The sequence below is a fragment of the Somniosus microcephalus genome, chromosome 2 (assembly GCF_052327205.1).
Source record: "Somniosus microcephalus isolate GS21.2 chromosome 2, FLI_Smic_1.0, whole genome shotgun sequence".
NCBI classification, from domain to species: Eukaryota; Metazoa; Chordata; class Chondrichthyes; order Squaliformes; family Somniosidae; genus Somniosus; species Somniosus microcephalus.
The window spans coordinates 354776844-354791026 of NC_140988.1; the positions used below are offsets into that span (position 1 = coordinate 354776844).

The following is a 14183-nucleotide window of genomic DNA, read 5'->3' on the forward strand; positions in this document are numbered from 1 at the left end:
TGTCCACCCAGAATTTAAAGTTGGAACTCCGACTCCACTTGCCGGGACTGTCTGGAGTGGGGTTCAAAACCCTACTCCTTCTGGCCCAGCGGCGGGGATGCTTACTGCTACGCAAAAGGCCCACTCCGCACAAAAGGTGACACCCATACATTTCCTGCGCCTTTTCCCTCCCCGTGACTGGAGCCCTATGCTGCCATTTCACGTTGCTAATCGGATTGGGCCTTTGTCATAGCGGTAGGATCCCCGCCGCTGGGCCAGATCAGGGTAGGGTTTCGAACCCCGCTCCAGACAGTCCCGGCAAGTGGAGTCGGAGCTCCGGCTCTAAATTCTGGGTTGACATCCAGTGGGATATTTGCGTCCGTGGGTGTGGGTGGCCCCCCCTCCTTGTATAGCTTGTGGGAGCCCGTAAAACCCTCCCGCCATAGGACTAACCGCCCTAATGGCTGGTTCAAAGATGGTTACGGTCACGGAATGAGCGTTAATCACGGCCATAAATCCTTCCACCACTTCATACAGTTCCCCAAAGGGAACAGTGTGAAGACACGTATGACGACGACATTGCTAAATAAATAAATGGAATTAAAAAAATTCTTTTAGGGCTTTTAAAAGTCTTTAAATTGCTTTAATTCTCTTTAAAACTACTTCAGATTACTCAAAATAATGTAAACATTTTAAAAAGTTTATAAAAGTTACCAAAATCTTCAAAAAACTTCCAAAAACCTATTTAAACTGCTGCTTTGCATGTAAAAATCCTTAGCAGCTTGACAGAAACATTGGGGGCGTGTCCAGTGAAACTGAGACCTCAAGGGGCGTGTCTCACTTACACTGCACGCTCCTGGCTTCGCGCTGGCTGCACTCCTGGGCGGCGTGACGTCATACGCTGCCCGGGATTCTTCTTTTTCATTCACCAAGTCCAGGCGTCCCTGGAGCTGATCGTCAGTAGCGCGGGGTAAGTGTAAATACGGGGCTTGCACGCACTGCAAGCCCCGTTCTGGAATTTCTGGGCCCTTATGTTTCAATAAGATCACCTCTCATTCTTCTAAACTCCAACCTTCCGTCATATGTTAACCCCTTTGTCCCAGGAATCAACCTAGTGAACTTTCTCTGCACTGCCTCCAATGCAAGTATATCCTTCCTTAAATATGGAGACCAAAACTGTACGCAGTACTTCAGGTGCATTCTCACCAGCGCCCTGTAAAGTTGTATCAAAACTTCCCTACTTTTATACTCCATACCCCTTGCAATAAAGGCCAACATTCCTAATCACTTGCTGTACCTGCATGCCAACTTTTTGTGTTTCATGTACTAGGACCCCCAGATCCCTCTGTACCGCAGCATTTTGTAGTCTCACTCCATTTAAATAATCATTTGCTTTTTCATTCTTCCTTCCAAAGTGGATAACCTCACATTTTCCCACATTATACTCCATCTGCCAACTTTTTGCCCACTCACTTAACCTATCTATATCGCTTTGCAGACTCTGTCCTCCTCACAACTTGCTTTCCCACCTGAAGAAAGTAAGCTTCATTTTTAAAACCTGGCAAGTGTGAGTATAAGTACTTCTGAGTGGCTTTGTACAATGATAGTAGATTGTAAATATGATACTGTTGTAAATCATCTGCCTTGTATCACTTCCCAAGCAATGCTCAGCTGTTATCCTTTTATATGGAAACAATTGAGCCATTTCCATGCAGAAATTGAACTCATGGATTTTATTTCATCTAAAGGAGTTGAATAATCACAGGTAAAACCTACAGAAGAGAAAAATGACTTTCTTGCTAACCCATGAATGTAAAACAGCAAAACTGATCTGAGGTATCAACCTGATTATAATATGGACTATTCTTCTAATCACCACACTTGCCTGAGGCATCTTAATTTTTTATTTGTGCCCTTGCATTCATCAGTGAGATCAGTGAAAGTATGGCCGGAGGGGGCAGTCTCGGAGCTTCAGGATTGCTTCGAACGCACTGATTGGAGCATGTTTGCCCATAATGACATTGAGGAATACGCATCCACAGTGCTATTCTACATTAACAGTTGCGTCGAGGTCGTCACGACCCATAAAAATATCAGGACATACCCCAACCAGAAACCCTGGATGAACGGGGAGGTCCGCTCGCTGTTGAAAGCACGCGACACAGCATTTAAATCTGGCGACGCGGCGGCTTACCGTGCAGCTAGGACCAACCTAAAAAAGGGTATCGGGACTGCCAAAAGGAAACAGACACTGCGGATAGAGGATCATTTCCACAACAACTCGGACCCCCAGCGCACGTGGCAAGGCATCCAGTCCATCACTGACTACAAGAGTAAAAACACCAGCCCCCCGGTCAGCGATGTCTCCCTTCCGGAGGAGCTTAACAACTTCTACGCTCGCTTTGACAGGGACAACAGGGAGCCGGCTACCAAAGCCTTGCCACCCCCGGAAGACCAGGTGCTCACTCTGTCGACCTCCGACGTAAGGGGTGTTCTACGCGGAGTGAACACACGTAAGGCTGCTGGACCTGACAGCATCCCTGGACGGGTACTCAAGGAATGTGCTGATCAGCTGGCTGATGTCTTCACCGCCATCTTCAATCTGTCATTGGCCCAGGCAGTGGTCCCTACATGCTTCAAGACCGCTACCATTATTCCTGTGCCAAAGCAAACGGCTGTGACGTGTCTGAACGACTATCGACCTGTTGCACTCACACCCATCATAATGAAGTGTTTCGAGAGAGTGGTCCTGGCTCACATCAAAGCCAGTGTTCCCGCCTCTCTTGACCAACACCAGTTTGCCTATCGTTGCAAACAGATCAACGGAGGATGCAATCGCAACTGCTCTGCACTGAATCACTTAGACGGCAGAGAGACCTACATCAGAATGCTGTTTATAGACTACAGCTCAGCATTCAACACTATCGTCCCCAACAAGCTGGCCACCAACTCCACACTCTTGGCCTGAACACTTCCCTCTGCAACTGGACCCTGGACTTCCTAACAAACCGACCCCAGTCTGTCAAATTAGGTAACCACACCTCCCCCTCTCCCCCCCCCCCCCCCCCCCCCCCACCCCCTGACCCTGAACACGGGGGCCCCACAAGGATGTGTGCTGAGACCCTCCTCTACTCCCTCTTCACCCACGACTGTGTGGCTGTTAATGGTTCCAACACCATCATCAAGCTTGCGGATGATACCACAGTGGTAGGCCAGATCACCAACAACGATGAGTCAGCCTACAGGGCGGAGGTCCAGCATCTCGTGAAGTGGTGCGCCGACAACAACCTGGCCCTTAACATCAAGAAAACCAAAGAAATCATTGTGGACTTCAGGAAGTCTAAAGGCGGAAGTCACACCCCCATCCACATCAGTGGGGCTGTGGTGGAAAGGGTGGACAGCTTTAAGTTCCTCGGAGTCCACATCACGGAAGACCTCTCCTGGTCCCTCAATACCTCCTCTCTGGTGAAGAAGGCCCAGCAGCGCCTATATTTCCTAAGGAGGCTGAAGGGATGTAACCTGTCACCCCTGATCCTCTCTAACTTTTACCGCTGCACAATAGAGAGCATCCTGACAAACTGTATCACAGTATGGTATGGCAGCTGCAGCTGCAGCTACTATGACCGGAAAGCCCTGCAGTGGGTAGTCAAAACTGCCCAACGCATTACCGGCACCCGGCTACTGACCATAGAGCACATATACCAGAAACGCTGTTTACGGAGGTCACGGACCATCATCAAAGACCCTACCCACCCCAGCCACAGTCTGTTCGCCCTCCTGCCATCTGGGAGACACTACAGATGCATTCGCACCCGTACGACCAGATTTAGGAACAGCTTCTTTCCCAGGGCTGTCATCCTACTGAACTCCACAAATAAACTCTAAAGCCTGCACATCTGCCAATGCACTTTATTATGTTTGTTAATTTATTACAAGCCAAATGAATGTTGAATGTTTAAATGTCTTAATCTAAATGTACACGCGCGGGAGCCGCAAGCCTACATTTCGTTGTACTGCACTTGTGCACTAACAATGACAATAAAGTTGATTATTATTATTATTATCTACAGCTTAAGTAGTCTGCTTATTCTTGCTTTCAATATTTAAAAAAAAAGCTGCAGTGTTCCTTCATATCTTTCTTTAATAAGGAGTAACACTTCTGTCAGCCTGTCCTCATAACTTATTCTTGTCACATCTGTCATCAAATTGTCACTACCTTTTGAAAAGGATTGTGCACAGATGATAACCAGGATTTCTTTACATTAAGGGGATCAAATTAATTTTGAAACCATTTGGTTCATAATATATCCCTTCATGTTCTCCTATTTACACCACTTCACTCCTGGCTCCTTCCATCATTGTATGTTCAGGAAGACAAATTGGTGACCTCTTCCTGGGCCTCTGCCAGTAGTGCTGTCCAGCTTCTAATATACAGGGAAGAATGATGTGGGCCAACCCATCTTATTTTTCCTCCTCCCCTTTACAGAAGTATTGAACTCCCATCACCCACCTCCGTCTGATACTTCACATAATACCAACCTTATTTAAAACGGTTCTGGCAAATAATGCCTGTGTGCAAAGTACATTCATTTATACATTTACTGGAATTGTACTAATATGTTAAGCCACATGCAGCAATGTTAATATGGTTTTGTACAAGCTATTCATCTTCTTTAACATAACATAAGATATGACTTTGGATTCTACCTTCCTAAAGTGAAATTTTAATTTGGCAATTGTTCAAAAACCACAGGGAGAAAAAACCCTGTAGTAATTGTTGGTTAATCACGACATTTGAAATAATGTACATGTTTCAAACACTGTTGGTCTGAATTTTCTTGTAAGTAACTTTTATCATCCACTTTTCCATCAGATTGATGTGGCTATAGATGATAGCACATACCAAACCAAACCCAGTCTCTTGTTGACGCAACAACAATTTGCATTTATGTAACATAGGGAAACATTCCTAGGCGCTTCACTTGAGCACAATAAGACAAAGAATGAGCTATTAGAACCGGTGAACAAGAGCATGGTAAAAGAGGTAAATTTTAAGGGGGGTCATGGGATGTATCCCAGCCCTAAGTGACAGGTCTAATCATCCATGGTGCGTGGCAGTACTGAGGACTGCCAGGCTCAATTATTGGACTACCAAAACTGCCAAGGAGGATTAACTTGGTTTGGAACTTCTGTGGCCAGGAAAGTCACCTGAAAATTATCTGGACCCAATGACACTGCCCCCTACACTTGCTTGTTAGGAGTTGGTCATTAGCTAACTGTCAAAACAAGGTTTAAGCTCTTTCTGTTTGGACAAGGATTTCCTCGCAAGCACCATGGTGAGCAACACATCCCACCATAAAATGTGAGACTGCATTCCCACCATCTTTACCACAGCATTGACACATGCCATACTGCATTAAACAGTGATTCAAGCAGTTGTGTGTGAAGCTTCAGCAGTGGCTGTATGCCTGGCTGTAATCCAGTATGGCAGTCACTGAACCTTTTAATATATGCTATATTGGCTTCTAGGTAATGCCTTCCAACAGCTTTCACCCCAAGAGGGCATCTGCCTTTAGTGTGGTTGAAGGATCTATGCAGGGCAGTTTGTGATCTGCTAGATATCTTGATGTTCTAGATGTCTTTAGGGAAGGAAATCCTTACCTGGTCTGGCCTATGTGTGACTCCAGACCCACAGCAATGTGGTTGACTCTTAACTGCCCTCTGTGGTTCAAGGCGGCTCACTACTACCTTCTCGAGGGCAATTAGGGATGGGCAATAAATGCCGGCCTTGCCAGCGATGCCCACATCCCATGAACAATTTTTTTTTTAAATGCATGTTACTATGCTATCTTGTCTCCAGGTCCTTGAGGGGCTGTGGCAAAGAAACGTACCTAGTATGAGGCTGGCTCCTTCACCAGAATAGTCAGTGACAGCCCTGAGTCCAGAGCCCTCTTTTGCAAATATTTCCCCTTTTTGCCACAAATCTAAGGATTGCTCTTGGATCTAATGCTTAAGCTGGAAGAATCCCTCCTGTTGCATGCTTAGGAATTCTGAATCATGAAGGAAAAATTGTTTGATGTCTTGTATATGCTGCCCCTCGGCGACATCATCCGAAAACACTGCGTCAGTTTCCACATGTATGCTGATGACACCCAGCTCTACCTCACCACCACCTCTCTCAACTCCTCCACGGTCTCTAAATCGTCAGACTGCTTGTCCATCATTCAATACTGGATGCGCAGAAATTTTCTCCAATTAAATATTGGGGAGATCGAAGCCATTGTCTTTGGTCCCCGCCACAAACTCCATTCCCTAGCCACCGACTTCATCCCTTTCCCTTGCATCTGTCTGAGGCTGAACCAGACTGTTCGCAACCTTGGTGTTATATTTGACCCTGAAATGAGCTTCCGACCACATCAGCGGCATAACTAAGATCGCTTATTTCCACCTCCATAACATCGCCTGTCTCCGTCCTGCCTCAGCTCATCTGCTGCTGAAACCCTCATCCATGCCTTTGTTACCTCTAGACTGGCTGGCCTCCCATGTTCTATCCTACGTAAACTTGAGGTCATCCAAAACTTGGCTGCCCATGTCCTAACTCGCACAAAGTCCTGTTCACCCATCACCCCTGTGCTCGCTGACTTACGTTGGCTCCCGCTTAAGCAACACCTCGATTTTAAAATTCTCATCCTTGTTTTAAAATCCCTCCATGGCCTCGTCCCTCCCTATCTCTGTAATCTTCCCCCCCCCCCCCCTCCCCCCCAGGAGATATCTGCGCTCCTCTAATTCTGCCCTCTTGAGCATCCCTGATTTTAATCACTCCACCATGGGTGGCCGTGCCTTCAGCTGCTTAGGCCCTAAGCTCTGGAATTTCTTTCCAAAACCTCTCCGCCTCTCTACCTCTCGTTCCTCCTTCAAGATGCTCCTTAAAGCCAATCTCTCATCTACCCTAGTTTCTCCTTGTGGCTCAAGGTTACATTTTTTGTGCTATAACGCTCCTGTGAAGCGCTTTGGGACATTTTACTATGTTAAAGGTGCTAGATAAATGCAAGTTGTTTTGTCATAATGCACCATAAGCTAAACCTGCATTGGGACTGCGGTCATTGAACCAAGATCAAATTGCCTGTTGCTTATTCTCGGCATCCTTCCGAAGTGTTGTGTCCAGGCTGAATTTGGCATTCATCAGGCCCTACATGCCAAAATATATCAACAACTGGGACAGAGGCCCCAGGTATCTTCCAATTGATATCTTCAAGAGCCATTCTTGAACCATGTAAAGTCATACTGCTACAACTGACATCTGTGACAGGGTAAATTGTAGCCTTCAATTAAGGATGAAGTTACCACATCTATAGATAAAGAGAAAATAGTTAGAAACATAGAAGATAGGAGCAGGAGTAGGCCATTCGGCCCCTCGAGCCTGCTCCGCTATTTAATGAGATCATGGCTGATCATCCAAATTCAGTACCCGGTCCCTGCTTTCTCCTCATATCCCTTGATCCCTTTAGCCTTAAATATATCTGACTCCTTCTTGAATATATTTAATGAATTAGCCTCAACTGCCTTTTGTGGTAGAGAATTCCACAGGTTTACCACTCTCTGGGTGAAGAAATTCCTTCTCATCTCTGTCCTAAATGGCTTACCCCTTATCTTTAGACTGTGACCCCACCATCGGGAACATTCTTCCTGCATCTAGTCTGTCTAGTCCTGTTAGAATTTTATACGTTTCAATGAGATTCCCTCTCATTCTTCTAAACTCCAGCGAATATAAGCCCAGTCGACCCAATCTCTCCTCATACGTCATTCCTGCCATCCCAGGTATCAGTCTGGTGAATCTTCGCTGCACTCCCTCCATGGCAAGAACATCCTTCCTCAGATAAGGTGACCAAAACTGCACACAATACTCAAGGTGTGGTCTCACCAAGGCCCTGTACAACTGCAGCAAGACATCCTTGCTCCTGTACTCAAATCCTCTCGCTATGAAGGCCAACATACCATTTGCCGCCTTAACCGCCTGCTGCACCTGCATGCTTACCTTCAGCGACTGGTGCACAAGGACACCCAGGTCTCGTTGCACTTCCCCTTCTCCCAATCTATTTCCATTCAGATAATAATCTGCCTTCCTGTTTTTGACACCAAAGTGGATAACCTTGCATTTATCCACGTTATATTGCATCTGCCATGCTTCTGCCCAATCACCCAACCTGTCCAAATCATCCTGTAGTTTCTCGGCATCCTCCTCACAGCACACACGCCCACCCAGCTTTGTGTCGTCTGCAAACTTGCAGATATTGCATCTAGTTCCCTTGTCTAGATCATTAATATATATTGTGAATGGCTGGGGTCCTAGCACCGATCCCTGCGGTACCCCACTAGTCACTGCCTGCCACTCGGAAAAAGACCCGTTTATTCCAACTCTTTGCTTCCTGTCTGCCAACCAGTTCTCTATCCAAGTCACTCTAGGGCAATACTTTATGATACTATTTGTGTCAATGTTGAAATCAAGAAGTACGTTAGGAGACAGCGGATAAGCTTGCCTTATTCCTCTATTGAGAGAGAGAGAGAAGGGCTTAATGAGTCTTCCATCTAAGCTATATGGATCTTGGAGCTGGAGTATCCAGATAAAATCCAAGATTTGGTCATGGCTTCCAGCCTCTTGAGGGCTACATGAGTCAAAAGCCATGCACAAATCAGTGGATATTGTCTGAGCTTTACAAGCTCTGTGACCTTGCATGTTACCACAACCTGCCCTACACATTCCTTACAAGAAAAAGGTTCAGCCAGCTCAAGCCTTATGGGTCTATCTTTAGGAAGAATTGAGCAATAAAACAGAGTTCCGATCTTGATTAGACATGTAATTTTTGCTTTCCTTCCAATGGCTGGTGATGGAGTAGCATGCAATTTTGCAACATGACTTAATAAATTCTCCATGAAGTATCAGTATTGTTTGTTAGTATCTCATTTTATCTATATAATAAAATGTTTCATTATCATTTCCCCCCGGCCTTGTATTTTCAGTGTTCAACTTTTGTCAGTCAGCTGCACTGAATATAGCCTAAAAATGAATTCTTGCTGCAGGAACAGATCAGCAGAGGAAGAACTGTTGCTTCGAACCTAAGTGCATTGGAAAGCTTCTCGTGTGTTATGTTAAATATTTATGTTTTAAAAACAAATTAATTATTGATGAGTAATTGAGGATTAATGTTTAAAATGCAAATGTTTCTTTGTGTTTTTTCAGTGATTTGTTCGGGTAGTCTGTTTGAGCTCAATTTTAATATGTCTGAAATCCACACAGGACTTTAATTATTTTAGGCGCTATGAAAATTGAAGCAAGAGATTATGATTTCAAAAGATTTATCTCCATAACCTTGATATATGTGCATAAAATTTTATGATGTATCAGATATAAAGCTGGAGTTCTGTTTCGAATTACATTATAGAGCACTATTTGAAATAAATGGTATTTTTAATAGTTGATCCCTGTAAAGTTGACAAATCTGACTTTAAAAAGATTGAGCATTTCTTATTTTCAAGCCATATATCACCAAATCATACAATAATTTAATGCTTTTAAAGTTTTATTGATAACAAATGATACAAATATATTAAATTGGTCTTGTTATAAATATGTAGATTTGAAAAATGAGTACAGTAACTAGTATTGTTGAGCAGCTGAAACTGCAAGCAGTAAATTTAGAATTGAAATATTCAAGTCCCTACAAAGGCCTGACAGTGGCATCCCCATTAAAAAAAAGTGACGAGGGGTGAATACATAAATCTCCTCAATTCCTGGGCCTACCATTGTGGTGAAGGCGTGTCTGTCACCTATCGTCTCAAAATTCTAAGTTGTTTAGACTTGAAGTGTTGGGTGCTGTCCTGAGGAGGTTATTTTGGAAGGTGTGCAGCAGAGGTGTTCAAACATTTTCTCTTCATGGGCCATTCAGTTGCTTATCCTAGAGATGACAAACAACACACAAAAATGGTGTTTACTACATACACCACTACCAGAGGAACTTGCTTGGGGTCACTCAAGGTTTCTTGTCCTTTTCCCATCCTTTTGATGCTGGCACTGTTCTTCTCCACCTTCCAATTTCATACTGATACGCTCCTGCCTGCAGCCATGCTCCCAGCTCCAAAGGCAGAATTGAGTTACCTGGCTCAGATCTGTCTCTTGCTTCTCACTCGTCAGTCTTACTACAGATCTAACTATTTCATATTGTATATTTCCAGTGGTGAGGTTCAAATAGAGCTTCATTCTTTTTGAGTTATTCAGCTGGCTTCATTTGTGGAGATTTTTCTGACCTATTATGATGTTGCCTATTCATTTTGAGTACTATTAATACCTTCTGCATTTTCATTTTATCGTGAATTAATTAGATATAGTAGGAAAAAAGTATGAGACTGTATATTTATTAGGATTAAGAGCTGTAAATAAACATTTAAGAATTATGTGGTTTAAGGTTGCATATGATCCCCTTTGGAGCAAATTTATAGCTTTATTCACTTGCAGTCATCTATAAAAATAATTTATAACTAATTTTAATTGCAACAATTATCATTCAGAATTGTTATACAGAGTACCAAATTAATTGTGCAAAAGAAATTCAAATGTAGATACTGGATTTGTGTAAGTGTTTCATGACAATTTCTATGTTAAGATTTGCAAGTACTGAGTGTTACCATTGACTATGTACCTAGATATACTGGTGGAATTCTGAAGCACTGTGGTGTACAACGTCAAAACTGCATATTAAACAGTAGCATAGTGGTTACGTTACTGGACTAGTAATCTAGAGGCCTGGATGAATGATCCGGAGACGTGAGTTCAAATCCCACCACGGCAGTTGGGGAATTTAAATTCAGTTAACTAAATAAATCTGGAATAAAAAGCTAGCATCAGTAAAGGTGACTGTGAAACTATCGGATTGTTGTAAAAACCCATCTGGTTCACTAATGTCCTTTTAGAGAAGGAAATCTGCCGTCCTTACCCGGTCTGGCCTATATGTGACTGCAGACCCACAGCAATGTGGTTGACTCTTAACTGCCCTCTGAAATGGCCGAGCAAGCCACTCAGTTGTAAAAAAAAAACTGCTACGAAAAACATTCAGGACAAAGCAGCCCACTTAATTGGCACCCCATCCACCACCTTAAACATTCACTCCCTCCACCACCAGTGTACCGTGGCTGCAGTGTGTACCATCTACAAGATGCACTGCAGCAATATGCCAAGGCTTCTTCAGCAGCACCTCCCAAACCCGTGACCTCTTCCACCTAGAAGGACAAGGGCAGCAGGTGCATGGGAACACCGCCACCTTCAAGTCACACACCATCCTGACTTGGAAATATATCGCTGTTCCTTCATTGTCGCTGGGTCAAAATCCTGGCACTCCCACCCTAACAGCACTGTGGGAGTACTTTCACCACAAGGACTGCAGCGGTTCAAGAAGGTGGCTCACCACCACCTTCTTCTCAAGGGCAACTAAGGATGGGCAATAAATGCTAGTCTTGCCAATGATGCCCACATCCCATGAATGAATAAAAAAAATATATATATACAAACTAGGTCACGATTGAATCATATCCGCACTTTTACTGGCTCTAACTGCATTGTGAAACAGCTGGTTCTGTCATTTCATTCCTTCTAAACTCCCAAAATACTAATCTATACATATTACTTCTCCCTTAAGTTTTGAAGTTGACAATCAGCTACAAGGTGCCCTATAAAAGTAAATATTCAGGGAACTTGTAACTCCTGTAAATCTACAATGTTATTTCATCTGTTCACTTACCATTTACTAGTTAATCTCTAACTTAAGCCATGGTCTAATGCTTATTCTACCACCATTCAAAGTTCAGGAAGATCTTGTGAAGGGATATGATAGAACTAGTAAGCTGAAATAGAGTAATGAGGCGATCCCTGAACTTGCTATAGATTACCTAGATAAAGGCATGATCCTGGTCATAGAGTGTGCAGGCTTGTTAATGGGAGTAGTCTGAGACACGGCAAGAAAGCCCCAGGTGGGCAGAGGAAACGCTTCAAGGACACCCTCAAAGCCTCCTTGAAAAAGTGCAACATCCCCACCGACACCTGGGAATCCCTGGCCCAAGACCATACAAAGTGGAGGAGAAGCATCTGGGAAGGCGCCGAATACCTCCAGTCTCTTCGCCGGGAGCAAGCGGAAGGAGCGCACGTCAATCCAAGCACCCCACCCACCGTCTGCCCCACCTGTGACAGAGACTGTAGGTCCCGCATTGGACTCATCAGTCACCTGAGAACTCATTTTTAATGTGGAAGCAAGTCATCTTCCGTTCGAGGGACTGCCTAAGAGAGAGCGAGTCTGAGACACTGAGCCTGAGAAGAATATCTGGACTGAAATCCTAGAATACAATATAGTCCTTATCTACAACGGACAGTGACAAAGATATTGAGTAGAATGATAGCTGATGAATGAACGGCACTTGCCCTTGCCCGTTTAATTTTCATGAGACTTTACATTGGAAGTTGCTGTAAGTGTGAGATTGAAATGGCTTGGCGCCCTCTACAGGGCAACTGTGATCAGGGCAAGCAATTGTGTAATAACAACAGAAAACGCTGGAAAAACTCGGCAGGCCAGGCAACATCCGTGGAGAGAGAAACAGAGTCAACGTTTCGGGTCGAAACCTGCAATTGTGTATGTCCTTAATCAGATTGAAGCATTGTGAAATGAACAGCACAGAGTCTGAACCAGGAAGTGAAAGTGGTAATAGTGAATTCAGTGTCAAATTAGGTACAAGAAGCGAAATAAAAAGGAAAGAAAGATTGGATTGAGAGAAAATACAAAGAGAAACTTTTTTTAAAAATTACTTACATTTTTTTAAAAAACTCGACAATTTAAAGCTGAAGGAATGAGACGCCACACTTGTAATAGTTAATTTTTAGTGCCAGAGAGATCATTTGGCAATAATTAAGACTTGTCACTCCACTAAAAAGAGAATTTGGACTGAAATTGACGAGCCCTAACTTTCTGTGGCGAGTTTAGTTCGTACCTGCCATGCAAGTTCAGGAACTTCACGCTGTACCATGCATATTAATGGTGAGTCAGACAGCGAGATGTCATTTTCGTGGAGCTAACGGCGGCGATGTTCAGCTCGGACAGCAATTTACGATTTTTGCGTTTAACCATGCACCTGTCCTCGCCTGAAGTTGCTGTGCGATTTGTGCAAAAATAACGGCGAGCGCTGTTAGCCTCTGTTATTTTGACAGTAAATTCTGGCCCAATAAATCTTTATTTATTTGCAGCTGATTTTTACCAAAATGTGATTTAAAAAAAAAAAAAAAAAAAATTGGTTTGGTGCTTGCACAGTGTTGGAGACGCGTGAAGAATATAAATAAGTCCTTTTGGATTTTGTAGCATGAATTGTGAGCAAAATACCCAATGAAAGCAGTTCATTTTTAACTGTGTTTCTATCTTCTCTCTCTAGGAGAATCTATGAGAATTGCTTCTGCGGAGTTTGCAGAAGACCCATGTTCTTCCGTAAAGCGAGGGACCATGGTTCGGGCAGCCCGTGCTCTGCTGTCTGCAGTAACCCGCCTGCTGATCCTTGCTGACATGGCAGATGTCATGAGGCTTTTAACTCATTTAAAAATTGTAAGATTTTAATTAACTACTGATTTAGAAAATAATTAGTCAGATTTTAAAATATTAGCTTTTGGATATGTTAACAATTCATAAACTGACAACATTCAAATGTTTATTTTCTGGTCATTTAATTTAAGGGTATAAATAAGAAAAATATTTTTCACAGTAGCAATTCTATCTAGGCCCCTCTGAAATATGTTTGAATATATATTTATAAAATATTGAATGTGGGCCTTGACCCTTCACCTAGATTTTGCAGTTTAAAAAAATGTGGTAATGTCTTGAGTTGAAATGCAGTACATCTTTACTAAACTTACAGGTAGAAGAATCTCTGGATGCTGTAAAGAATGCCACCAATGAGCAGGATCTTGCTAGTCGCTTCAAGGAATTTGGGAAGGAGATGGTCAAGCTCAATTATGTGGCTGCTAGAAGACAGCAGGTATGACGGAAAGCTTTTGGTCCACCTTGCAAAGTATATGATTTTTGCTGAGGAGAAAGAGCCAAATTCAAGTAGTTGCATTCAGGTTCCAGCAGTCACAGTGAAAAGCACAAAGGTTTCCTAACCAATTGAAGCTAGTTGGTAAA

The 14183-nt window shown here is 43.4% G+C and overlaps 1 protein-coding gene across 1 annotated transcript in view; it reads left to right on the top strand.

Moving 5' to 3' along the window:
• Positions 1-14183, top strand: part of ctnna2 (catenin (cadherin-associated protein), alpha 2) — a 1873786-nt gene that overhangs the window by 174681 nt on the left and 1684922 nt on the right. Inside the window, exons 4-5 of the mRNA XM_085975533.1 lie at positions 13441-13607; positions 13918-14037. Of these exons, the coding sequence (XP_085831659.1) occupies positions 13441-13607; positions 13918-14037 (287 nt within the window). The remainder of the gene's footprint in view (positions 1-13440; positions 13608-13917; positions 14038-14183) is intronic.